The 25,109-nt window shown below is 51.5% G+C and overlaps 1 protein-coding gene across 1 annotated transcript in view; it reads left to right on the top strand.

The window, feature by feature from the left end:
- Positions 1-25,109, top strand: part of ttn.1 (titin, tandem duplicate 1) — a 155,628-nt gene that overhangs the window by 67,328 nt on the left and 63,191 nt on the right. The window contains exons 87-143 of the mRNA XM_057851593.1: positions 59-325; positions 404-673; positions 753-1,052; positions 1,121-1,423; positions 1,491-1,678; positions 1,774-1,888; positions 1,982-2,269; positions 2,353-2,504; positions 2,606-2,753; positions 2,829-3,006; positions 6,399-6,520; positions 6,638-6,925; positions 7,108-7,404; positions 7,480-7,666; positions 7,747-7,862; positions 7,932-8,231; positions 8,685-8,984; positions 9,087-9,192; positions 9,271-9,467; positions 9,541-9,849; positions 9,921-10,199; positions 10,280-10,579; positions 10,648-10,950; positions 11,025-11,218; positions 11,287-11,470; positions 13,266-13,568; positions 14,496-14,795; positions 14,864-14,982; positions 15,148-15,325; positions 15,404-15,688; positions 15,768-16,061; positions 16,133-16,432; positions 16,511-16,692; positions 16,785-16,914; positions 16,986-17,176; positions 17,489-17,918; positions 18,072-18,377; positions 18,456-18,637; positions 18,766-18,895; positions 18,979-19,130; positions 19,268-19,415; positions 19,502-19,667; positions 19,767-19,918; positions 20,028-20,324; positions 20,482-20,781; positions 20,873-21,187; positions 21,268-21,416; positions 21,591-21,741; positions 21,817-22,098; positions 22,186-22,488; positions 22,609-22,911; positions 22,989-23,270; positions 23,478-23,665; positions 23,740-23,851; positions 24,055-24,357; positions 24,437-24,745; positions 24,818-25,099. Of these exons, the coding sequence (XP_057707576.1) occupies positions 59-325; positions 404-673; positions 753-1,052; positions 1,121-1,423; positions 1,491-1,678; positions 1,774-1,888; positions 1,982-2,269; positions 2,353-2,504; positions 2,606-2,753; positions 2,829-3,006; positions 6,399-6,520; positions 6,638-6,925; positions 7,108-7,404; positions 7,480-7,666; positions 7,747-7,862; positions 7,932-8,231; positions 8,685-8,984; positions 9,087-9,192; positions 9,271-9,467; positions 9,541-9,849; positions 9,921-10,199; positions 10,280-10,579; positions 10,648-10,950; positions 11,025-11,218; positions 11,287-11,470; positions 13,266-13,568; positions 14,496-14,795; positions 14,864-14,982; positions 15,148-15,325; positions 15,404-15,688; positions 15,768-16,061; positions 16,133-16,432; positions 16,511-16,692; positions 16,785-16,914; positions 16,986-17,176; positions 17,489-17,918; positions 18,072-18,377; positions 18,456-18,637; positions 18,766-18,895; positions 18,979-19,130; positions 19,268-19,415; positions 19,502-19,667; positions 19,767-19,918; positions 20,028-20,324; positions 20,482-20,781; positions 20,873-21,187; positions 21,268-21,416; positions 21,591-21,741; positions 21,817-22,098; positions 22,186-22,488; positions 22,609-22,911; positions 22,989-23,270; positions 23,478-23,665; positions 23,740-23,851; positions 24,055-24,357; positions 24,437-24,745; positions 24,818-25,099 (13,215 nt within the window). The remainder of the gene's footprint in view (positions 1-58; positions 326-403; positions 674-752; positions 1,053-1,120; positions 1,424-1,490; positions 1,679-1,773; positions 1,889-1,981; positions 2,270-2,352; positions 2,505-2,605; positions 2,754-2,828; positions 3,007-6,398; positions 6,521-6,637; positions 6,926-7,107; positions 7,405-7,479; positions 7,667-7,746; positions 7,863-7,931; positions 8,232-8,684; positions 8,985-9,086; positions 9,193-9,270; positions 9,468-9,540; positions 9,850-9,920; positions 10,200-10,279; positions 10,580-10,647; positions 10,951-11,024; positions 11,219-11,286; positions 11,471-13,265; positions 13,569-14,495; positions 14,796-14,863; positions 14,983-15,147; positions 15,326-15,403; positions 15,689-15,767; positions 16,062-16,132; positions 16,433-16,510; positions 16,693-16,784; positions 16,915-16,985; positions 17,177-17,488; positions 17,919-18,071; positions 18,378-18,455; positions 18,638-18,765; positions 18,896-18,978; positions 19,131-19,267; positions 19,416-19,501; positions 19,668-19,766; positions 19,919-20,027; positions 20,325-20,481; positions 20,782-20,872; positions 21,188-21,267; positions 21,417-21,590; positions 21,742-21,816; positions 22,099-22,185; positions 22,489-22,608; positions 22,912-22,988; positions 23,271-23,477; positions 23,666-23,739; positions 23,852-24,054; positions 24,358-24,436; positions 24,746-24,817; positions 25,100-25,109) is intronic.

The following is a 25,109-nucleotide window of genomic DNA, read 5'->3' as shown; positions in this document are numbered from 1 at the left end:
TTCCTCTGAAAAGTGTCACCTTCACCTAGCTGGCGTTACCCGCTTGTCCGTCCAATAGAAATCCCGGTGGAGATCATCAGACCGCCTCGGGACACTCTGGAGCCTCCGGGTTCGGACGTGGTGTTCGAGGCAGAGCTCAACAAAGACAGAGTGGAGGTGAAGTGGATGAGAAACAACATGATCATCGTCCAGGGAGACAAGTACCAGATGATTAGCGAGGGGAAAGTTCATAGACTGCAGGTTTGTGAGATCCGACCTCGAGATCAGGGCCAGTACAGGATTGTCGTCAAAGACAAAGATGCTCGAGCCAAGCTGGAGCTAGCGGGTGAGTATCCCGACAGCAAAGTTTCTCTGCAGGAATGGGGGGGGAAAAACAATCTTTTGTTTCGTGTATTTGTTTCAGCTCCTCCAAAGATTAAAACGACAGACCAGAACCTAACAACGGATGCCGGCAAGCCCTTCGTCATCACAGTTTCCTACGACGCCTACCCTCGCGCCGACGTAGAGTGGTTTTTCGGTGGCTCCGGTCTACCCGTTCAGAACATCGACACTTCGGTCGACAAGACTGCGTACCGTCTTAAAAGCCCAAGCAAGGAAGACCAGGGCAAGTACAAGGTGGTCATCAAAAACAAGCACGGGGAGGGAGAGGCCTTCATTCAACTTGATGTGATCGGTGAGATTCCACGGCTTTGCTTTTTGTTTGTTTACCTGTGCCGATGCTGATGGATCGAAACTCTATCTGCACTTGTCAGATGTGCCCGGACCGGTCAAGAACCTGAAAGTGACAGACACCGCGGACGGTGAAGTCAGTTTGGCCTGGGAAGAGCCCGAGAGTGACGGCGGGAGCAAAATTACATCGTATACGGTAGAAAGGCGCGACGTCAAGCGCAAGGCCTGGACGGTGGCGACGGAACGCGCCGACGTGCCCGAGTATTGTGTCGGAGGCCTCCAAAAGGACTGCTGGTACCTGTTCAGAGTCTGCGCCAGAAATCGCGTCGGGAGCGGGCCCCACGTCGTCACGGACGACGCCGTTCTGGCCAAGAATAAATTTGGTGAGATCTAGGATTTACGCCGTCCCTCCGAGAGCCCGGCCCTTTCTAAGGTGCTCGTCTTCCGTCAGATGTTCCGGACGCTCCGGAAAATGTAGCCGTCGGTATCGTGAACAGATTCGGAGCCACCGTCACTTGGGAGCCTCCCAAATTTGATGGAGGCTCAGAGATCACGGGCTACGTGATCGAACTCCGCGACAGAACCTCCGTCAAGTGGGAGGCGTCCGTCTTCTGCGGAGCCGACGAGGGCTCCGCCTGTTTGAACGACGTGGTGGAAAACAAGGAGTACATCTTCAGAGCGCGAGCTGAGAACAAGGCCGGAATGGGCAAACCCAGCGCCGCCACCAAACCGGTCAAGATCATGGATCCCATCGGTGGGTGGAGTCGGGCACCGGCGATCGGTGGAGCCTCTCGATGCGAGCTCATCCCGGTGTGTTGCAGAGAGACCCGGTCCCCCTCTCAACCTGAACTTCAACGACCAAACCAAGGAGGCCGTCACGCTCACCTGGGAGACGCCCGCCAGCAACGGCGGCAGTATGATCACCGGCTACATCGTGGAGAAGTGGGAGGACGGCGCGGACAAGTGGCTTCGCTGCAATGCTAGACTGTGTCCGGACCTCTCCTACCGGGTACGGTGCGCCGCCCCAAAATTCTCTCCAAATCCCAGCGCAATTTAAAAAAAAAAAAAAAAAAAAAAATTGTTTTAAATCTTTGTTTTTTTTAGGTGTCCGGACTGAAGCAGGGTTGTAAGTACCTTTACAGAGTCTTCGCCGAAAACGCTGCCGGAATCTCCGATCCGGCCGAGCGACTCGGCCCGCTCCTCGCCGACGACCCTCACGGTAGGAAAATGATGAAACTAGAGAGATTCGGCTCGAATTGGGGGCCGCTTCATGTAAATCGTGCGTATCGTTCGTGCACTCGTCTCCCGGCAGTCGGCCCGACCTTTGACCTGGGAGCCTTCAGGAATGGCTTGGAAGTCATTGTCCCTCAGCCTCTCACCATCAGAGTGCCCATCACCGGATACCCCACCCCCGTCCCCAAATGGACCTTTGAAGAGAAGGAGCTGACGACGGCGGACGAGCGCGTCTCCGTGGTCACCAAGCCATCGTTCGCCGAGCTGAGAGTAATGCCCAGCGTCCGTCCGGACAAAGGAACCTACAGCCTGCAGCTAGAAAACGATGTGTCCTCCGTCTCCGGAGAGATTGACGTCAACGTCATCGGTAAGGGTCGGCGCTCGGTAGCCGGCGTGCGTAGAACCGTAGTGCTTTCAACTTTTCCTTTTTGTTCTGGTGGAACTTGCCAGCGTGCCCCAGTGCACCGAAAGACTTCAAGGTGGCTGAGGTAACCAGGCATCACGTCCACTTGATGTGGGAGACTCCTGAGCATGACGGAGGAAGCCCCGTCACTCATTACCAGATCGAGAAGAGGGAAGTGTCTCGCAAGACCTGGGCCAAGGTACGCGAATAATTGATTTTGCAGTTGGTCCTTTGCGCTCAAAGAGTCGCGCACGATGCACGAGGTACCTTCTTTGCGTTATCGTCATCCTTCAATGGCAGGTGGCCACAGGAGTCCTGGACCTGGAGCATACTGTGACGGACGTCATCGAAGGGAAGGAATATCTGTTCAGTGTCACCGCCTGCAATAAATGTGGACCGGGGGAGCCAGCCTACATCGAGGAACCCGTCAACGTCTCGTCTCCCGCCAGTGAGGATGATCCCGTGTGGCGTGCGTTTTATAGCTTGGCGTGACTGTGAGCTTGTAAAACCTTCTACCGCTCAGCTGCACCCGATCCTCCCGAGAATCTGAAGTGGCGTGACAAGAGCAGCAAGGGCATCTTCCTGTCCTGGGAGCCTCCAAAATATGACGGTGGCTCCCAGATTAAAGGCTACGTGGTGGATAAGTGTCAACGTGGAACCGACAAGTGGGAACCCTGCTCCGATCCTGTTCCTGAGCTGAAGTAGGTCATTTCGTAGTTATTCAAGTTTTGGACTGCAGTTATTCTCTATCGGGCTTTCCCCCCCCCATTGCTTTATGCCGTAATGCATCACCCCCCCTCCCGGTTTTAACAAGGATTTTATCCAGGAGTTTTCTGAGTTTTTATCAGATTTTGAAAGAATGACGTGTTTATTGTCATCATCATCGGTATCATTGACAATTACAAAATGTGATATGATTAGCCCGAAGAAAGAAAGAACCGAAGAAAGACAAAGGCAAACGGGGAGAAGCATATGCTTATCAATACCCGTCCCCCTAAAGCCAAGGACGCACAATCAAACATGGTAGAGTTGCATACATCACATTACACGAGCTTTTCTTTTTGGTTTTTTCTTTTTCACATGAATTATCTTCCCAAAAGTTATTCGTTGCCATGGCACTTAAGCAATGATGTCGATTAGTGTGAGTTCATTGATTAGGGTGATTGGCAAGTTTGTGTAGGGAGGGATAGCCGAGGGAGTCATGTTGTCCCACATCCGCTGCAATCCGCTCAGGTGGGTTCATCGTCATCCGCCCTGGCCCGGTTCCCGCGAGCGAGCCTTTCTTGATCCCGGATCTCCGTCATGATTTTCATCCAGAGGCAATCTCCGTTGCCTCTTTGTGTTGCCGCATCACTCTCATCGAGAATCTCTGTATACAGAGGGCACCAATAAGCAGCGGGAGGGCGAGCGCCAGCAGTGAGCCGAAGATAAAGAGGTCTTCCACGTCCTCATTCTGGAGAGCCGTCAAGCGTATGGGCCTCCATTTTCCCCAGGCATCCTCCGCATATCCAGACGTGAAGCTTATGGCCGACATGGTTAGGTGTAGGTTTTATACGGACATTTGACAGGGTTTTAATTTGCGGGGATTTTGACATTCATGACTGCTGCTCTGCGAATCAGCTGGCAAATGAGTTTAAAGGACTTCTGGACTCATTTGGCCTTACCCAGTCTGTGAATGCACCAACTTATGTCACACATTGGATCTGGTGATTTTGCTTGAGCTTTCAGTCTCCATCAGAGAAATAGTGGCAACTGCCATCTCGGACCACCTTCCCATCATTTTTGACTTTGCAGCCCCTTTGTCTGCAGGAAAGCTCATTTCTCCAGCTTGTTACCACCGACGCCTCACTCCATTCACAGCAGGAGAGTTTGTGGCTGAATTTGGAGACCTACAGCAGCATCCTGATGCCGTGCTGCCTTCTCCTGTCTGCTCAGACAGTCTTCTCTCCATTGTTGATTCCACCTGCACTGCCGTTTTAGACTCCATTGCCCCTCTACAGCAGAAAAGCTCCAACCCCAAAGCCACTTCAAGGTTTAATGACTATACCCGCCTGCTCAGGCACAAATGCATGGCGCTGAACGTCAATGGAAAAAGGACAAACTCCTTGGCTGCCTACCAGGAGGCCCTAAAACTAGTGGAATTATTTATCTTCTATTATAAATAACAGCTCCGGCCATCCAAGACTGCTTTTGAACACAATCGAGCCTGTTTTAAAACCCTTCTTGACTCCTCTGTGCTGTCCAATTTTAGACCCGTCTCCCACTTGTCTTTCCTTTCCAAAGTTTTAGAAAAAGTTGTTTTTATTCAATTGCAAACATTTTCCCAGACAAACTCCCTCCTCGACAAGTTTCAATCAGGCTTCAGGTCCAGACATAGCACTGAGTCAGCACTGTTAAAAGTGCACAACGATATTGCCCTTTCTGTGGATAATGGAAACCCGGCTAGCCTTGTTTTATTAGACCTCACAGCAGCATTCGTTACAGTTGACCACATAGTCCTTGCATCTGGTTTAGAACACTTCAAAGGTATGTATCTGTGGTAATGCTCTACAATGGTTAAATCAGTGGTCTCCAAACTATTCCACATAGGACCGCAGTGGGTGCAGGATTTCACTCCAACAAAACAAGACCACACCTTTTCACCAATCTGGTGTTTTATAAGTGTAATCGATTGACTGCGGTCAGGTTCTGCTTGTTTTAGTAAAAACCGCATTGGTTAAAAGGTCTGCGCTCGATCGGTATGAACAAAAACCAGGACCCACAGCGGCCCTCGAGGATCGGTTTGGAGACCCCTGGTTTGAATCGGACCTTCTTGGTAATGATTGGGGAATTTTCCTCCTCGCAGACTTCTCTGTCTTGCTGGGTGCCACAAGGCTCTATTTTAGGGCCTGTTCTCTTTGCACGTTATCTCCTATCTTTAGGACAAATTATAAAAAAACATAATATCTCTTTTCATTTTTATGCTGATGACTTGCGGCCGTATCTGCCCCTGAGACCCAACGAACAAAGCGCTCTCACTAAATTAATGGAGTGCATATCCGTTGTGAAGCAGTGGCTAGCACAAAACTTTTGACATCTTAACGAAAGCAAAACTGAATATATGACTTTGGCACATCTTGTATGTTGAATGCCCTTGAGCCCAACTCTGGCGCTCTGGCTCCCTTTATTAGGACACACGTTAAAAATCTCAGAGTGATAGTCGACAGCAGGCTCAACTTTGAAAAACAGATTAGTTCTGTCGTAAGAGCAAGTTTTTTCCAGCTCCGTCTTTGGCCAAAGGGAAGCCTTTTCTTAGTCGCCGCGACCTTGAAAAAGCAATTCACGCTTTTATAAGCTCAAGGCTGGACTACTGCAATGCACTTTATGTTGGTCTTCCCGAGTCCGCAATTTCTCGTCTCCAACTTATTCACAATGCTGCTGCTCGATTTTTAACAGATACGCCAAGATGTGAACAATATGACCCCCCTGCTATCATCGCTCCACTGGCTTCCAGTCCATTTTAGAATTGATTTCAAACTTTTACTGTTTGTTTTTAATTCTATTAATGGCCAGGCTCCTTCTTACTTATCGGAAATTTTAACCATCCGTAATTCTGGCAGGACTCTTCGTCCTACCGGCCAACTTCCTTTGCCCGTTCCGAAGTCCAAACCTAAACAGTGGGGAGAGCGATCTTTTGCGGTCGCTGCCCCAGGTTGTGGAATAGTCTTCCCCCTGAAATCCGCACCACTACGTATTTTGGGGTTTTTAAATCTCTGTTAAAGACACACCGTTTTAGACTCTCCTTTCCCCCAGATTAGTGTAGCCTGTTTTTTTTTCTTAAGGGTTTTGAATGTTTTCGGATTTGATCTGTTTTATAGTTTTATTTGCTGTCTGACTTTTATCGTCATGCGTTGTTTTGTTTCCTTTTTTTTTTTCTCCTTAATGTCGTTGTATTATACTTTCCTGCCTTTTATTTACTATGAGCCATGTTTGTCTTTGTTGTAAAGCACTTTGGGGACCTTTCGGGTTTTATAGAGGGCTATATAAATAAATTTGATTGATTGATTCTCCACGCTTCCGCGTCAAATCTTACCTCTGCACTCCTACCTTTTAGGTTTCAGGTGACCGGTCTGATTGAGGGACAGTGGTACGCCTACAGAGTCCGAGCAGTCAATAAGTTAGGAGCCAGTCGACCATGCAGGGCTACCGATGACATACAAGCTGTCGATGCTAAAGGTGGGACCCTGTGAGGAAGCGCAATTTAACATCTGGCGGAAACCGGTGGAAAATGAATGACGGTTTATTGAGTTTAGGTCATGTCAAATGGTTCTCACTTCTGGACGTACCCGACAGAACCCCCGGAGATTCAGCTGGATGTGAAGCTGCTAGCGGGTCTCACCGCCAGAGCCGGCAGCAAAATCGAACTCCCCGCCGATGTCAAGGGCAAGCCGGATCCCCGCGTCAAATGGACCAAGGCCGACCTGGTCCTGCGGGCCGACGACCGCGTCGTCATCGACACGCGGCCGGGACACTCCAAGTTGTCCGTGGCCAACACGACCAGAGGCGACAGCGCCACCTACATCATCGAAGCCGTCAACACTTGCGGACGCGCGACCGCGACCGTCGACGTCAACATTCTCGGTGCGTGTCGCTCACGTCGTAGACGGCCTCGCCGTACGCGGTCAGTTCGGCTAAGTCGAGATTTCTTTTGGCCGCCGCCTTCGAAGGACGATGAGGCCAAAGCAACAAAGAAGTCCCGAGTACACATAGAGGCAATGAATGTTTAGACTTGGGCTCACCTTTCCACCTTATGTCTTATTCAGACAAGCCAGGTCCACCCGCCGCCTTTGACATCTCCGAAATCACCAACGAGTCGTGCCTGCTGGCCTGGAATCCTCCGAGGGACGACGGCGGTTCACCTGTGACCAACTACGTTGTGGAGAGTCGCAAGAGTGACAAAGAAGAGTGGACCAAGCTGTCGGCCACTGTTAAGTACACCACGTTCAAAGCTTGCAAGCTGGTCGCCCTTTCGGAGTACGTCTTCAGGATCAGTGCCGAAAACCAGTACGGTGTCGGAGAACCTGCCGAGCACGTGCCCGTCGTCGCAAAGTATTCCTTCGGTGAGACCTTCGTTCTCTTTGAAGGATTCCTTTGCGAACTCCAGCGCTACGACGTTTCTCCGTGTCTTTCTGTAGATCCTCCGGGCCCTCCGGGTAGAGTCATTCCCTCAGACATTAACAAGGAAGCCGTTACTCTCAACTGGCTGGAGCCGGACGAGGACGGCGGCAGCCCCATCACCGGTTACTGGGTGGAGAAATTTGATCCGGAGAGCGACAAATGGATCCGATGCAACAAGCTGCCCATCAAAGACACCGCCTACAGGTCAGCGTCATTGGATTTCAACTCCTTTCTGGCCCCGAGACGTTTTCGAAAAGCCTGACGTATGGGATTTTTGTCAACAGAGTCAAAGGACTCCCTTCAAAGAAGAAGTGCCGCTTCAGGGTCCTGGCCGAAAATCTCGCCGGAGCCGGGAAACCCAGCGCAGAAACTGACCCGGTCCTAATCAAAGACCCCATCGGTGGGTTATAGTGGGGTAGCTAGTCCAAAGAGTGCGCCGAAGCACTTTGTAACCAAACGTCTTCTTCAGATCCTCCGTGGGCCCCCGGCAAACCCGCGGTCCGTGACGTGGGCAAGACCTCGGTCCTGCTGGCCTGGACCAGGCCCGAGCATGACGGCGGAGCAAAGATTGAAGGCTACGTGGTCGAGTTCCAGAAAACGGGAAGCGAGGAGTGGATCCGCATCGCCGAGGACGTTCCCCAGACCGAACACCAGCTAAAGGGCTTGATGGAGAAGCAGGAGTACGCCTTCCGGGTCAAGGCTGTCAACAAGGCTGGCGAGAGTGAACCCAGCGAACCCTGTGACCCCGTGGTCTGCAAGGAGAGACTCTGTAAGTAGAAAGACACTTTCAAACAGGATTTTGGACTCCCAATTTCACATTTACGAGTGCTGATACTTGACAAGTACTGTATATTTAAAAGGATTTGATTTTTGAAACAACGAGATCGATCCGTCGGGGAAAAAGGTAGACGGATTCAAATATCATTGTCAACTGTTCTAAAGTTGACTGTCCTGATTTTGGACTATTCTGTTACCAAAGTAAAGATGCAAATGGACCAGAAAAGGCCGTCTGCCTTGCTCTCCCTAATGCTGGATGCTCACGCAGCAGTCTTGTTGATCCAGTACAGCTCTGTATCGCATCAGCAAGATTGCTGCCTTTGCTCCTTGGGACTTTGTCCTTGGGTTGAGCCATCGTTTCACCGTCTGTCACTGAGACCAGGATTTTGATGGAGTATAAGACTTGTGGCAGCAGTCTCAACATCTTCCCTTTCCTCTTTGACAGACCCCCCTTCTGCACCTCAGTGGCTGGACGTGGCTAACATCACCAAGATCAACGCCGATCTGAAATGGCAGGCGCCCAGCAACGACGGCGGCTCGCCCATCACCAACTATGTGGTGGAGAAGAGGGATGTGCGGCGCAAGGCTTGGCAAACTGTGGACACCACCGTAAAGGATCTGAAATACACGGTGACGCCACTCAATGAAGGTTCGCTCTACGTGTTCCGCGTGGCCGCGGAAAATGCAGCGGGCCTGGGCGAGTTCTGCGAGCTGGAAGACGCCGTGCTCGCGAAAGACACCTTCAGTAAGTTCTGACAGAGCTCGACGGGCTCTCGGGTTTGCCTGACCCTCAGTGCCTGTCCGCCATATATGTGCCCGAAAACCAAACGCTAGCATTTCTCTGCAGCTACTCCCGGACCTCCCTACGCCCTGTCCGTAGTGGAGGTCACCAAGAGACACGTGGAGCTTAAATGGGAAGCCCCAAAGAGTCACGGCGGAAGACCTATCACCAGGTGAGACGGTAGGCCCACAAAGGGCGACGCAACAACTGCACATCCATGTTGGCATTAATATGACTCGTGACCCCTCAGGTACGTCATCGAGAAGAAGGACAAACTGGGAAGTCGTTGGTTGAAGTGCTGCAAGACTCCGGACAAAGAAACTCAGTTCAAAGTAACCGATGTGGATGAGGGCTCGGAGGTGCAGTTCCAAGTGCGTGCAGAGAATGAGGCGGGAGTCGGAGAAGCCAGCGAACCCACAGAGATCCTGGCCATCGAAGATCCCACCAGTGAGTCCCTTATTTTGCTCGGTGGCAGAATGTAGGAGAAATCCAAACGTGGTGTTTTTTTTTTTTTTTCCAGGCGCGCCGTCTCCTCCCTTGGAGGTGAGCGTCCCAGATAGTGGCAGGGAGCACATCAACGTCGCCTGGAAGCCGCCGGCCAAGGACGGCGGCTGCCCGATCGCCGGCTACCACGTGGAGGTGGCCGAAGCCCGACCGGAGCTCAAGTGGCTCAGGGTGACCAACAGACCCGTCAAAGACCTTAAGTTTAAGATCGATGACGGAATCAAACCGGAGAAGAAGTACGTCGTTAGAGTTCGGGCCGTTAACGCCGTCGGCGTGAGCGATCCCTCGGAGATCTCCGACAAGGTTTCTACCAAGGATCCGGACTGTAAGTATGAAGAGAGCGTTTCGAGGGAGTGCGAGTACAGCCTCTCTAACTGCTGCCTATGTGATCCGGAGGTTCCCCGACCGTAGAGTTGGACACTCAGGACGTGGTGGTGACAGAGGGAGAGAAGTTGAACCTGAAAGTTCCCTACAAGGGCATCCCCATGCCGCAAATGCTTTGGCATAAGGACACAGCGGAATGCCAGAAAAGTGAGCGCCTGTCCACGACGCTGGAGATGAACAGCGCTCACCTGGAGCTGCTCAGATGCACGCGTGCCGACGCCGGCATCTACGCCGTCACTCTGGAAAACGGTCTGGGGAGCGCCAGCGGAAACATCAATGTCAAAGTCATCGGTAGGACGCCGTCTCGGGTTCGCTGGGCTTTTGGTGGCTGAGGGCAGTTCAGACATGCGTCCGTTTGTAATCTGCCGCAGGGCTTCCCGGTCGGTGTAAAGACATCAGCTCTAGCGATGTCACAAAGAACTCCTGCAAGATCAGCTGGGAAGTTCCCGAAGACGACGGCGGGACGCCGGTTCTCAGTTACACGCTGGAGCGTCGCGAGGCCTCCAAAAAGACCTACGTACCCATCACGTCGGGAGAGAACGTTCTGAGCCGTACGGTCAAAGACTTGTACGTCAATTGCGAGTATTACTTCCGAGTCAAGGCTGTCAACAAAGTGGGTGCTGGAGAATATCTGGAGTTGCGAAACCCCGTGGTTATAGAGGAGATCAAGCGTAAGCTAACCTCCAGGTCGCTTCCGCTAAGCGAATGGTTCGAATGAAAGATTTTTCCCGTTTTGCAGAGAAACCGGACCCGCCCGTCCAAGTGGAAGCCCGAGAACCCAACTCCAAATCCGTCACCGTCACTTGGAAAGCTCCCGATTACGACGGAGGCTGCCCCATTCTAGGCTACGTGGTGGAGAAGATGGAGAAGGACGGCGACCGCTACGAGAGGGTGACCCCGAGCTCGGTCCCCGGGTTCTCCTACGTGGTGACGGGTCTAAAGGAGGACGCGGAATATCAGTTCCGGGTCCGTGCCGAGAACGCCGCCGGAATCAGCGAACCCTCGCGAAGCTCGCAACCCGTCAGGGCCGCCGACCCCGTCGGTACGACGCGCGAACCCGCCCTTCGTGACGGTGGCGGACTTTGCTTTGAAACGAATTGCCTTTTGCTTTTTCAGAAAAACCCACTGTCAGCTTGCATGCCCGCGTGCAGTCTGGTTTGTGCATTAAGAAGGGTGAGGAGATCCGCATCGACGCAAACATCTCGGGCTCGCCTTACCCCAAGGTTACCTGGATGAGGAACAATGAAGACGTCACCAAAGAGCCCGCCAAGAAGGTCGTCCCGCTGGTGAAGAAGAAGACCAAGGCCAAGGTTTCTTTTGCTTTTGCCAAATGATTTTTCGGGCGACGTATTCAGGCGGCCCCTTTTGGTTCTCTCAGATGTCGGAAATGAAGGAAGAGTTTGTGACGCCGCTGCGCGAGCGCCTGGGTTTGGACCAGACAAAGAAGGGTCACTCGGCGCTGATGATCCGAGAGGCCGTCAGAGCGGACCACGGCGAATTCACCGTCCGGGTGGAAAACACTCACGGCGTGGCCTCCGCCTCGTGCGTGGTCAACGTCCTCGGTAAGTTTCAACTTTACGGCCTCTGTTTCGTGGCCGGGGCAGAGCGGATGTGTGCCCCAATTCTGTTAGGCCAGGCGAACGCTAACTTGGGAAACGTGCGTTGTGAGTGTCTGCATGGAGACTTCATTCACCCGACTAAAATGAAAAACTGGTCAGCCATTGAGAGCCTGCTGACTTTCACTGTCTGAGTGTGGCACTCAAACTGCACACAAGCAAACAGCAGAAGACTGCAGAGGGTGATCAAAACTGCACAAGACATTATGGGCTGCCCACTTTCCACTCCCTTGTCCACAATCTACAACTCTCGGTGCCTAAGAAGGAAAAGGAGCATCATAAAAGACTACACACCCCAGCTCTCACCTCTTCAACCTGTTGCCCTCTGTCTGCCAGGTGCTACAGGGGCGTGCCTGCCAAAACAAACAAGATGAGACAGTTTCTTCACAAGAGCTCTCACCATACTCAACTCAAATTTGCACTGAAATGTCATTGCACCTCTAATACCACAGCATTCTCACATTCATCTCACTAAGTCATTTGTTCTCAGACATCTGTCCATTGGTAAAGTTTGACTTTTGTGGGAGGGGGGAGACAAAACATGTTGATGACCCCGAAATGCAGTGTCAGCAATAAAATGAACTTATACAGTATATACAGTACGTATGTGTGTGTGTGTGTGTGTGTGTGTGTGTATATACAGCTTGGCACTGGTCATGTTCAATCCTTGGTTCAAGCTCAGTTGTTGTTGAAGCTTTTGAAAGTTTAGGGGGAAAGAATTCTAAATATCCATCTTGCCTCCTCAGGTCTAATTTTGACTAAGCAAAGCAAAGGACTGTCCCTGGTGTGCAGGTCACATGATCCGTTCAAAATTTTTTTTCACCCATTCTGAAATACTTTGTCGTTTTGGTATGCTAAGCATTGACTTGTGCTAGCTTAGCCACTCCGGAGCCCTGACACTAACAAACCGCACGGAATCTTTTGAAATCAACTCCACCGACTACGCTGCCAAAACGCACGTCCTAAAAACTGCTTAAATTCCCTTGTTTTATGTGTAAATCTACTAGAGAAATTATCTGCCAGTGCTTCAAGTCAGTTTTACTCAGATTTCTTGAAATCAGAAAAATAGCTAAGCTTAACCAACTTCTTTTAAGCAATAAATTAGTATATTGAATCTTGCAAAAAAGCTTATTTGTCAGAAATATTTTCAATTCAAGAATAATTATTGTTCATAACATTATTTGAATGTCATTTTTTCTTGATTTAGGTGAAAAATGACCAATTTTTAAATGTACGGGCTTAATAAGAACAAATAGTAATACTTTAAGTAAGTGGAATAATCTGATGCGTGACTCTGTTATCTACTGTCGTTAACACTCAAAGTAAAATGGAGAAAAGTATTTGACTAGATTTAAGAAAAATGACAAGTTTAAGAAGTTATAAACTTGCTGTGTAATTAAACCCCGCTAATTTAAAGATTAAGCCTTACGTCAAAAATTCTGAACTTCCCCTTTAGATTCATTTTTAGGAAAGTCAATTCCATGCAGTGGCATTTTTCAGCCACCGGGGGACACTGCCCCCCCTTCCCCCAATCTCCTCCTGTGCATCTATCTCAATCTGAGTTCCGCATAATCTGGGTACTGCATATGCAATATTTGCACAGTTACATGATAGCATTTTTGCACGGACACGTCAATATGCACAAACTGTCATTTGCGCCACTTTATCAAGTAAGGCAGCAAAAGGCTCTCTATTTCTATTCTATTCTAAAATTGGCTTGTGTGGAATGTTTTTGCTACAGACAAACCGGGTCCACCCATCAACTTGACCTTCGACGACATCAGGAACACCTCGGTGCTGTGCAACTGGGAGCCTCCCGAGGACGACGGCGGCAGCGAAATACTCAACTACATCCTGGAGAAAAAAGATAACAAAAACGACAATATCGGCTGGATCACCGTCACGTCCACCTCCAAGGGTACCGGCTTCCCCGTCACCAAGCTGATCGAAGGGAAGGAGTATGTCTTCAGAGTTACCGCCGAGAACAAATTTGGATGCGGACCACCGCATGTTTCGGAACCGCTAGTAGCCAAGAACCAGTTTGGTGAGCGAATACCACTTATTCAATTTAACCTACAGTATAATGAATGAACACAAACCACAGGTGGGTCGTGACGCGTTACACCTACTCCGTTACATATACTTGAGTAACGCCATACTTTTGAAATGTACTTGGATAGATTTGTGAAGAAAAGGAGACCCTCCTCTTGCGCTGCTGCTTTGGGCTAAACTCGCGGTTACGTTTTTCTCAATGACACACCAATGCTACGTCGCAACAATAATGGCACGGCTCCATTATACCAATCGGAAGTAACAATCCAGTCGCGTGACCACACACAAGCTCGCCGAGTCGGAAGCCCGAGGATTACGCCGGCCTGTTCCATCACGTGGTGTTTTAAAGCACCTGTAAAAATGGAACTGTTTGGCATATAGTCCACGATACCAGAAAAAGTGCATTTAACCCTCTCTCCCAGTTTTTTATTTGGCACCGATAGACCACAGAAGATGATTTTCATTTGATCACTGGAAATATTTTATACCCACTCGAGGGCACTCATGCTCTTTGGACAGGTGATGTTTTATAGTGCTGTTCTTGTCTGAATTAAATGATTTTTGTGTATTTTTCGGGCCTATTATAGTCACGTAATAGGTACCGTACGGTATAAAAATAACATTTGATATAGATGACGTACTGAGGAAAAAAAAAAAAACCATTTTAAAAATCAGACATTGTCAGCAGTTGCTCGTAACTTGAGTATCTCTTTTTCACCAAATACGTTTTGGCTTGAACAAATTTTTGGATGACTACTTTTACTTATTCTTTTAAAGTCACACTTTTCTTATTTGAGTCCATTTTTTAGCTACCCTACCCATCTCTGACACAAACACAATGTATTATTGAAACAGTTGGGAGTTGACAGCAATGGATTGTAGCGGGCACAGTCTAAAGCAGTCACCGTTTTCTCACCAGATCCTCCCGATGCGCCCAATACTCCTAGAGTTCACGAAGTGACGGCGAGCTCCGCCCATATTTCTTGGCACGAGCCGAAGGACAACGGTAGTCCTATTCTGGGCTACTGGATCGAGAGAAAGGAAGTGAACAGCAAACATTGGACTCGCGTCAACCGCCTCCTCCTCAACTCTCTGGAGGTAAAAGCCAGTGGGCTGATGGAGGGACTGACCTACATCTTCAGGGTGTGTGCCGAGAACCTGGCCGGACCCGGACCTTTCAGCGAGCCCACGGATCGCATCGTTGCCATGGACGCCATCCGTAAGTAGACTGGGGCCGCGCGACCACGCGTAACAGATGGACCGTGAACCAACTACCTGTGGCCGCAGTTCCCCCCGGTCCTCCGACACCGTGGATCGTGGACACGGGGAAAGATTCCATCATCGTGGCGTGGAAGCCGCCTTTGTACAACGGAGGAGGAGACATCCTGGGCTACCACGTTGAGAAGGTTAGGATTATGGTTACGGACCCCAAAGCAGCCGGAGGGTTTGAGTTTGTTGTTTTTTTTTTCTGGCTAAATGGGGGTTGGATCAGGGAATGTAGCGGGTTTTTTTGGCGGTCAACTTGAGACTCCGTTGTGACTGAGAGCCATACAAAAATGATGTGACATCAGGTGGTTGCCGGTGAGAAGAATTGGACTCGCAGCACAGAGTTCAGGTGCAAGGAGCTGACCTACACAGTCACGGGTCTGACCGAAGGAACCGATTACTACATTCGAGTTATCGCCGTCAACGACGCTGGTCCCGGAGCTCCCGGGGTGACGGACCCTGTTACCGTCAAGGAGCCTCAGGGTAAGTCGTCGGGAAAGCTGGCCTTTTTACGCTCCTAAAATGCCGCTTTCTAACATTTATTCCTCACGGCCGCTTCAGAACCTCCCGCCGTAGACTTTGACGACTCAGTGAAAAACGGCGTCGTTATCAAAGCCGGCGAGTCGCTGAAACTTCCCGCCGTGGTGATTGGCCGCCCGCAGCCCCAGGTCACGTGGGCCAAAGACGACGGGGAAATTGACAAGGAGAGGATGCTTGTGGAGACGGACGGTAAGAACAGCAGTCTCTGCATCAAGAAGGCAGTAAGGGCGGACCACGGCAAGTACCGGATTTCCGGCACCAACAGCAGCGGAACGAAAAGTGCCGAAACCAAAGTGGACGTCATGGGTGAGCGGCGTCAGTTCGAAAGAAAGTTTTCCCCTTAGGCGGCGAGCCATCTCGTCATTTGCACGCTTTTTCCACGCAGATGTCCCGGGACCGGTTGTCGACTTGAAGACGGTGACGGTGACCAAGAAGAACATCGCCTTGACCTGGTCTGAGCCGTCAGACGACGGCGGCAGCGACATCATCGGCTACGAGGTCCTGAGAAAGGACGCAAAGATGAAGCTCTTCCGCCAGCCCGTGGAGGTGGCGTCCTGCAAGTGCGACGTACACGGACTGCTGGCGGGAGAGGAGTACGACTTTAGGGTGATCGCCAGAAATAAGTACGGAGACGGCGCTCCGGCTGACCTCGGCCCAATTCTGGCCGAAGATCCCAAAGGTATGTACGTCCCGACGCCTGAATAGGGAAATGACGGTTTTGACATCAACTCCTTTGACGTTTGCCACCAGGTACACCGTCGGCCCCCGAAAAGTTGCGTTACACCGACAGAAGCAAGAATACCGTCACGCTGGCCTGGCATCCGCCGCGCAGCGACGGCGGCAGCCCCGTCATCGGCTACTACGTGGAGAAGATGCGATCCGACGCTAACGAGTTTGAAGCGGCCAACCGCAAGATCTTCAGCAAGTGCCACGGCGTCATCGAGAACCTGTCGGAGAACCAGGAGTACGAGTTCCGAGTCAAAGCCGTGAATGAGGTCGGACACGGCGTCCCGTCCAAGCCCATCTCTGCCAAGATTCAAGATGACGAAAGTAGGTGTCTCTAGCAATTCTCAACTGAATGAAAATACTGTATATATGAAAAGTGTGGCCTTTTGATTTCCTTCCCAGTTCCACCGACGATTACAATTCTTAAGTACTTCAAGAGTAACGCCATCATTGTGAAGAAAGGCTCTGCCATTGACATCCCAGCAGAGGTGAAGGGACTTCCTCTTCCCATAATCACGTGGATGAAGGATGACGAAGCCATGGATAAATGTGACAAAGAAAGGATAACGATGGAAACTGAGGAGGTGCAAACAGAGTAGTTTTCCATCTATGACCAAGACGCTTTGATTTGTTCTTTTTGTACGGTGAACTGGCTGACCACGCTTGGAATTTTCAGGTGGATCGCACAACGTTGAGAACAAGCATCACCCTGCCGGAAACCGTCAGACAGGACAAAGGCAATTACAAACTCGTGGCTGAAAACTGCAACGGCAAAGCTCAGCACGTCATCCGCGTCGAGATCCTCGGTACGGAGAGCGTGCGGCGCCGCCGGGCGCGGGGTGTCGCTCGGTCTAAGCCCGTGTCCTCTTATTTGCAGACCGCCCTCTGCCCCCGAGGAACATTGTAGTCTCTGACATCAAGGTGGACTCCTGCTACCTGACCTGGGATGCCCCAGAAGACAACGGAGGCAGCGAAATCACCAACTATGTGGTGGAACGCAGAGATGCCAGCAAGAAGAAATCAGACTTTGAGGCGGTTACCTCCAACCTCATCGACCGTCGATACGGGGTGAGTTCCTACACACGCACACCCACACACCGACCTAACGGATAAGTGGGCGCAGTAACGCCCTAAAGAGTTTTTCCTTGCCAACATGGAGGGTCCAAGGATGGGGGATTCCCAGGACTTGACCTTTATTTATTTCATCTTTATTTACCTCATTTGCTGTTTCTGGCTGTATCTGCAAAGCCCTCTGAGACACCCTTGTTGCGATATGGGGCTATACAGTTTTATTAAAATTGACTTGAGTAACGCAAGCAAGCTCTTTCGTAGTACGTACGCTTACGGTCTGGCATCTATCTAAACTCTCTCGCCATACAGATTTACAAACTGAATACGAACGGCCACTACCAGTTCCGAATCAGGGCGGAGAACAAATACGGTGTCAGCGATGGCTGCGACTCTGAGAAAGTAGAACTGAAGGATCCCTTCGGCCTCCCTGGACCTCCACGCAACCCCAAGATCATCGCCGCCACATCTAACACCATGACTCTGACCTGGGATCCTCCGCTGGACAACGGCGGCTCCACCATTCAAGGGTACTGGCTGGAGAAGAGGGAACGCGGAGCTGTTTACTGGGGTCGCGTTAATCGCTGCCCGGCCACCAAACCAGCTGTGAAGGCCCTGCAGTACACTGTTCTCAAGCTCATTGAAGGAACAGAATACCAGTTTAGGGTGGCAGCCAGTAACGCCGCAGGGGTCGGGCCTCCCAGCGAGTCCACAGAGTGCCGCTTCGCTGTGGATCCGTGCAGTGAGTCTCGACCCTTTAACAATGAACGTTTTGAATAACCGGAAGTAGAAAGCTATTTTGTTTGGGGATCTAAAACAAAGTCGTACTCGTTCCTGCAACATTGACATTCAATATGTTCTGCACAATGAAACCTCGATCTTTTCCGCTCCTCAGGCCCCCCTACAGCGCCCGGATCCCCCGAGGTCAAGGACAAGACCAAGAACAGTGTCACGCTCGCCTGGAGTCCGCCAGATAGGGATGGCGGTAGCCCCGTTAAGGGCTACATCATTGAGGTCCACGAAGAGGGGTCCCCCGATTGGAGAAGGGTGAATCCCGCCGACAAACTCCACCCGTCTGCTGAGATAACCGTGCCTGACCTGAAGGAGGGCAAAAAGTGCAAGTTCAGGATCTACGCCGTGAATGCTGCTGGCAATTCAGAGCCCGCCAGGACTGCTGACATACTTGTTCAGGACATCCTAGGTAAGGACTGTATCAGTTGTTTGCCCGAACTATTAACATGCAAAGGGTTTCACACCTCGGCCTTGTCCGTTTCCCCAGTGGAACCGACAGTGTCTCTGGACGTGAGCGCACATGACCTGCTCAACTGCAGGGCCGGAACCGCCATAAGGATCCCCGCCACCGTCACTGGACGTCCAGTGCCTAAGGTCACCTGGACCTTCGAAGGAACGGCCGAGACCGAGAAGAAAAAGGATATTCACACGCTTCCCGTTGACTCTGAGGTAAAAGGACACTGACTACGGTACAGGCCGAACCGGGTCCTCCGGCGAAAACCACCGGCAACATAAAGCACATCACACGTAGGCGGGGTTGTTCACCTTTTTTGAGAAAAAAAAAATCTTCGCTATAGATTCATTCCTCCGACACAACCTCGGTGGTCCTCATTCCTGAGAGCAAAATGAGCCACGGTGGCCGCTACATCATCAATGCAGAGAGCCCTGCCGGACACAAAGTAGTCAAAGTGCGAGTCAACGTCCTTGGTGTGTAGTATAAGTCGCTCCATTCAAACGGCTTTCCACGATTAAAGGCAACTTTATAATGTTGTTGTTCAATGGGACCGTAGACCTTCCGGGGCCTCCTCGAGACCTGAAGGTGAGCGACGTGACCAGAGGCACTTGCCGACTCACCTGGAAACCTCCAGAGAGCGACGGTGGAGAAAGGGTGAAGAGCTACTTCATTGAGAAGAAGACGGTGACTGGAAAAGCCTGGACAAAGGTGAAGCACACCTCATGTCTTTTCCTCTGTGTAAATGATGAAACCCTGATGGGGAACAGGCTCTACTGGGCCGTTATCCAAAAGCAAGAGGATGCCACACAAAACCGAGTGAGTGCGTCTCAACTTCTTCCACTCAGGTAAATCAGTCCTGCGCCACGCAGTCTCTGGTAGTGCCAGACCTCATCGAGGGCCAGGAATACATCTTCCGTGTCCGCGCCGAAAACCGTTTTGGTTTGGGACCCTTTGTGGAGACCGCTGAGGGAACCAGGGCGAGAGATCCTATCAGTATGTTTAAGCCGTTTACTATACAGGGAACTTTGCGGTATGGGGAATTTGCAAGTGAATTTTCTCTGTGTCACCCGGGCTTTCAGATCCCCCAGATCCACCGACCAGACTGAAGATCGAGTCTGTGAGGAGGGGCACGGTGAACCTCACGTGGAAGGCGCCGAAAAATGACGGCGGATCACCTGTCACTCATTACAGTGTGGACCTCCTCTGCTGGGATGTCAGTGGCACACAGAAAGAGTCCTGGAGGAGGTGAACCTTTCTTTTAATACATAATACGGCGGCTGTCTGTGGGATATATATATATATACTGCAGTAGGCGCAATTTGAAACCATCACCATTGGCTGCAGGTGTAACAGGAGAGATATTGACAGCACAAGATTCAAGGTGGAGGACCTTACAGAGGGAGACGAGTACGAGTTCAGGGTGGTTGCCTACAACCATGCCGGTGCCAGCCGACCTTCAACCACCGTCGGGCCCATTCTGGTTCAGGACCAAACCTGTAAGAACGCGACGTGGCGGAAAAGTTCATTTTTCCCCTCGTGTCCCAGCGATCGCAACGTCGACAAATTCTGCTGCTAACATTCTGTGATGTTACACCGCAACTCCAGGCGCTCCTTCCATTGAGCTGAAGGAGTTCATGGAAGCGGAGCAAGGCCAAGACATCAGCATCGTGGCCAGGATACGCGGCTGCCCGTTCCCCACGCTCACTTGGTACAAGGCGCCTCCCCACAAGTCTGACCACAAGGCGGAGGTGTGCTACGACGAGCACATCAACAAGATGGTTTCCGACGATAGCTGCACACTAATGATACAGCAAGGCAAACGGCCGGACACCGGCCTTTACACTCTCGTGGCTTCCAACAGCCTGGGAAAAGCCTCCAGGGAAATGAGGCTGAACGTGCTCGGTAAGCTCGAGGAAGGGTTGCATCCACTCGTTGCTTCCAAAGTATATTTTCGATAAAATGGGGCGGAGTCTTTTTCCCAATCTTGACCACTTGTGTTCTAAAAAATGGTTTTGTGTCAGCCACATACTGCACGCTTCAAATGTGGTCTCTTCTTCAGGTCGTCCCGGTCCTCCCTCTGCTCCCATTAAGTTTGAGGAGATCGGGGCAGAGAGGATCACGCTTTCCTGGCTGCCGCCCAAGGATGACGGGGGCTCCAAAGTCACCAATTATGTCATCTGGAGGCGCGTGGCAAACAGGAAGACCTGGGTACCGGTCACCAGCGAACCCAAAGAACGCACCTGGACAGTGGAGAACCTGATGGAGGGCCACGAGTATGTTTTCCGCATCATGGCCCAGAACAAGTACGGTGTGGGCGAACCGCTAGACAGTGAACCGGAGGTGGCCAGAAATCGCTACAGTAAGTCCATCTATTTTCACGTGCGATAGCCACAATTCAAATGTCCTACGATCGAAGGGGAGAAAAACTCTCCGCTCACCCCCGCCCGCAGGTGTTCCGGGCCAATGCGAGAAGCCCACCGTGTCCGGCATAACTCTGGACTCCATGACCGTAAACTGGGAGGAGCCCGAGGATGACGGCGGCTCCCCAATCAACGGTTATTGGTTGGAGCGCAAGGAGACCACAGGGAAGCGCTGGGTCCGTGTCACACGCGACCCTATCCGCCCCATGGGGCTGGGGGAATCCTTTACAGTAAGCGGACTCATCGAGGGCTCGGAGTACCTCTTCAGAGTCACGGCCCTCAATGCCGCGGGACCCGGACTCCCCAGCGTCCCGACCGATCCCGTCTTTGCCAGAGACCCTATTTGTAAGTGCTCACAAACAGCCCGTGCTTTCCAATCAATAGGAAAGTGTCTTTCAGATAACACCGCTCACTCTTTTCTTCAGCCCCACCCTCTCCTCCAACGCCAAAGGTTTCCGATTGGACTAGAACCACCGTGGATCTGGAATGGATCCCGCCACTTAAGGATGGAGGATCGACCATTATCGGCTACTGGGTGGAGTACAGGGAGGAAGGCACTGAGGCCTGGGTCAAGGTATAAGTACACATAGAATTGCCCACTTTCAAATTCACATTTAGCAGCATTTCCAGTCTGCTGCTTTAAGAGATGTCATTTTCAAAACATAAGTTCAAAATGGAGTGTGGATTTTTTCTGGTAACCTTCTAAAGGACAACGTTGGGTGACTTTTCTTTGTTCTTTGGTTTCCAGGCCAAGGAGACTGAAATCCGTGGCACCCGCTTCGTGGTAGCTGGTCTGAAGACCGGCAGCCAGTACAAGTTCAGGGTTACGGCATTCAACCTCGCCGGTATGAGTGAACCAGGCGAAGTCCCTGAGGCCCTGGAGGTCAATGACAGAAGCGGTAAGTTTATCATGGTTCATGCTTCGATATTTTAGTCCGTGTTTTCATAGAAATCAACGTAACTTTTCCCACCAGTTCCCCCAGAGGTTGATTTGGATGCTTCGGTGAAGGAACGGATGGTGGTCAAGGCTGGCGGGGTGATCCGGATCATCTGTTACGTGTCGGGTCAGCCGCCACCAGAAGTCACCTGGAGCAGGGACAGCACAGCACTTCCCCTTGAAGCCAAGGTGGAGACGACAGCCATCAGCTCGTCTTTGGTAATCAAACCGTGTACCAGGAGGCATCTTGGCATCTACACGGTGACTGCCAAGAATGCCGCCGGGGAAAAGAAGAAAAACATCACTGTGGAAGTTCTGGGTGAGATTTCGTCACCGTCTAATGACACCTCGGAGTTTTTAGAACTGTTGCATTTCGACTGTGGAAACCTGTCGTGTTCCATGTCAGATGTTCCCGGGCCCGTCGGCATCCCCATGATTGCGGAGAACTTGAGCAACGATTCCTGCAAGATCAACTGGTTCTTCCCGGAAAACGACGGCGGGTCCCCTATTAGCAACTACGTGATCGAGAAGCGCGAAGCGGAGCGGAAGGCCTGGACCTCGCTCTCGTTCACCGCTAGCAGACAGAACGCCGTGGCTACTGGCCTCATCTCGGGCAAGGCGTACTTCTTCCGAGTTGCCGCGGAAAACGCCATCGGCGTCGGACCGTTCATGGAGACGGCGTCCGAGCTCGTCATCAGGGAACCGTTGAGTAAGTCGACGCCGATTTGAAGAGAAGTGAGCGACCGGGATTGGCATGTCCTAAAGTCTGAGTCCTCCTACGAATCCTAAAGCTACAAACTCATTTAAAAACGTTTCTCTTCTCGTTCAGGTGTGCCAGACCGACCCGAAGAGCTGGAGGTGAGCAAGGTCACCAAAGATTTGATCAGCGTGACGTGGAAAGCGCCCAAGTTTGACGGGGGCTCCGAGATCATCATGTACATTCTGGAGGCTCGTATGATCGGTAAAGACAAGTTTACTCGGTTGACCAAAGAGAAGCTGATGGAGAGGAAATACACTTTTGACGGACTGAGGGAGGGCGACTCCTACGAGTTCCGGGTCAGCGCCGTCAACGAGGTCGGGACGGGCAAGCCGTCCTTCTGCTCCAAACCGGTCACCTGCAGGGACGAACTCGGTAAGCGGCGTATCACGAAGCGGTCCAGACAGGTCGTTGAAGAACTCTGTGACCATCTCATGCTTTGGCCGTTCTAGAGCCCCCAACTATCGAGCTAGACTTCCGCGACAAACTCATAGTCCGCGTGGGCGAGAGCTTCCTGCTGCAGGGTCGCTACACCGGAAAGCCTTCGCCCTCCATTGTGTGGTACCGGGACGAGGAGGAGCTGAAGGCTGACAAGCACGTCATGTTCAAGAACACGCTCAACACCATGTCGCTGGGAGTAATGAAGGCGCAGCGCCACCACAGTGGCCGATACATGGTGGTGGTGGAGAACAGCACCGGTTCCAGGAAGGGAGTTTGCAATGTCACTGTCGTCGGTAAGAAGCGGAAACTCATCCTCAACTTCATCTTTACTCATCCATAACTTGATCTTTTATAGCTGGCATTTGACATTCTGTCAAAGGATGAGACGTGTAATGGGTGGGGCGACAGGAATGATAAATCGCAAGCAAAGCAACCTTCCTGTTACATGACGGGAGTGTATTTGATAGAAACAACGGCAAGTTTTTTTTTCGCCCACACAGACCGTCCATCTCCTCCCGTGGGTCCGGTTGTCTTTGATGAGGTGCACCGGGAGTACATGATCATTTCTTGGAAACCTCCTCTGGACAGCGGTGGCGTTGAGATCTCCAACTACATCATTGAGAAGAGAGACGCCAACAGAGAAATGTGGAACACTGTCACTTCAGCAAATACTAAGACAACGTGCAAGGTTGGTGCACGTCAATTACTCACCAAACATTTGTTGTGCGCATGAATTCCAAACTGTTTGCTCAATTATTTTAGATCCCTAAGCTAACAGAGGGCAGGGAGTACATCATGAGGATCTCTGCTGAGAACATGTACGGTATCAGTGACCCACTGGAGTCTGAGGAGATGAGAGCCAAAGATCTCTTCAGTGAGTTCTTCACACTCGCCCGGGCCTCTCTGCAAATCCCTTGTTGCAACTCTTCGAATGGTGACTCCCTCTGAATATGCCTTTTAGTATATCAGAGGAAGGAGTTGGCAATTGCAATTGCAATTGCATTGAGCAGTCCTGGCAACACCACAAGTGTCAGATGAAGCTGTCTAAGCACATGTCTGTTATTGACTCTTCTGCAGGAGTCCCAGAGGCCCCCGAGATGCCAACTGTCAGGGAGGTGTACTCTACCAACGCACTGGTGCTCTGGAACAGGCCCCGTGATGGAGGAAAGCCCATCACTAATTATATCCTGGAGAAGAAGGAGCCTGCTGCCAAGAGATGGTCAAGAGCAACGAGAGAACCTTTGTACCCTGCTACTCAGTATAGAGTCCAGGACCTAGTGGAGGGCTGCGAATACGAGTTCCGCGTGATGGCTGAAAATGAGCTGGGAACCGGCGACCCCAGCGTCCCCTCGAAGCCCGTCCTTGCCAAAGATCCCATCGGTTAGTGGCACTACAATAATCCTGTCCGATTTCAGCGCGGCAACGAGAAAGAGTATCTGTGCTTATTTTTGATTTTCAGTGAGGCCCAGTCCTCCGGTGACTCCGGAGGCCTACGACAAGACAAAAGACTCCGTTAGTCTCCGGTGGCAGATGCCCCGCCACGATGGAAAAGGAAGGATATTGGGCTATCTGGTGGAGTACCAGAAGCCGGGTTCCATTGAGTGGATTCAGGCTAACGAGCGTCCGGACCAGTGTCCTGACCTGCACTATGTCGTGACGGGTCTGCACGACGGCCAAGAGTACGCCTTCAGGATCTACACCGTTAACGCTGCGGGCAAATCCGACCCGGCCCACGTCAAACAGACCGTCAAGGTCCACGACAGACTGGGTAGGATATCTTCCTGTACCTCGTCGGACCCTCTTCCCGTGAGCCGCTCTTCATTCCGGCTTCCCTTCACAGAGGCGCCTGAGTTGCTGCTGGACGCCAACATGGCGCGTGACCATTTGGCCATGCTGGGCACCGACATCACCTTGAGCGCCACCATCAAGGGCGTGCCCGCGCCTGCCGTCAGCTGGAAGAAAAACGATGGCGACTTACCGGATCATGTCACCATGGCTGTCACGCCTGCCAACAGTAAAGTCTTCATCTCCAAGTGTGTTCGCGCCGACTCTGGCAACTACACTCTCACGGTGGAAAACGCCGCTGGCAAGAAAACAGCCACAGTTGCCGTTCTGGTTCTGAGTGAGTCAAA

The sequence above is a fragment of the Corythoichthys intestinalis genome, chromosome 12 (assembly GCF_030265065.1).
Source record: "Corythoichthys intestinalis isolate RoL2023-P3 chromosome 12, ASM3026506v1, whole genome shotgun sequence".
In the NCBI taxonomy this organism is placed as follows: domain Eukaryota; kingdom Metazoa; phylum Chordata; class Actinopteri; order Syngnathiformes; family Syngnathidae; genus Corythoichthys; species Corythoichthys intestinalis.
Note: the sequence above shows the minus strand (reverse complement) of the source record. Positions and strands in the feature narration are given on the sequence as shown.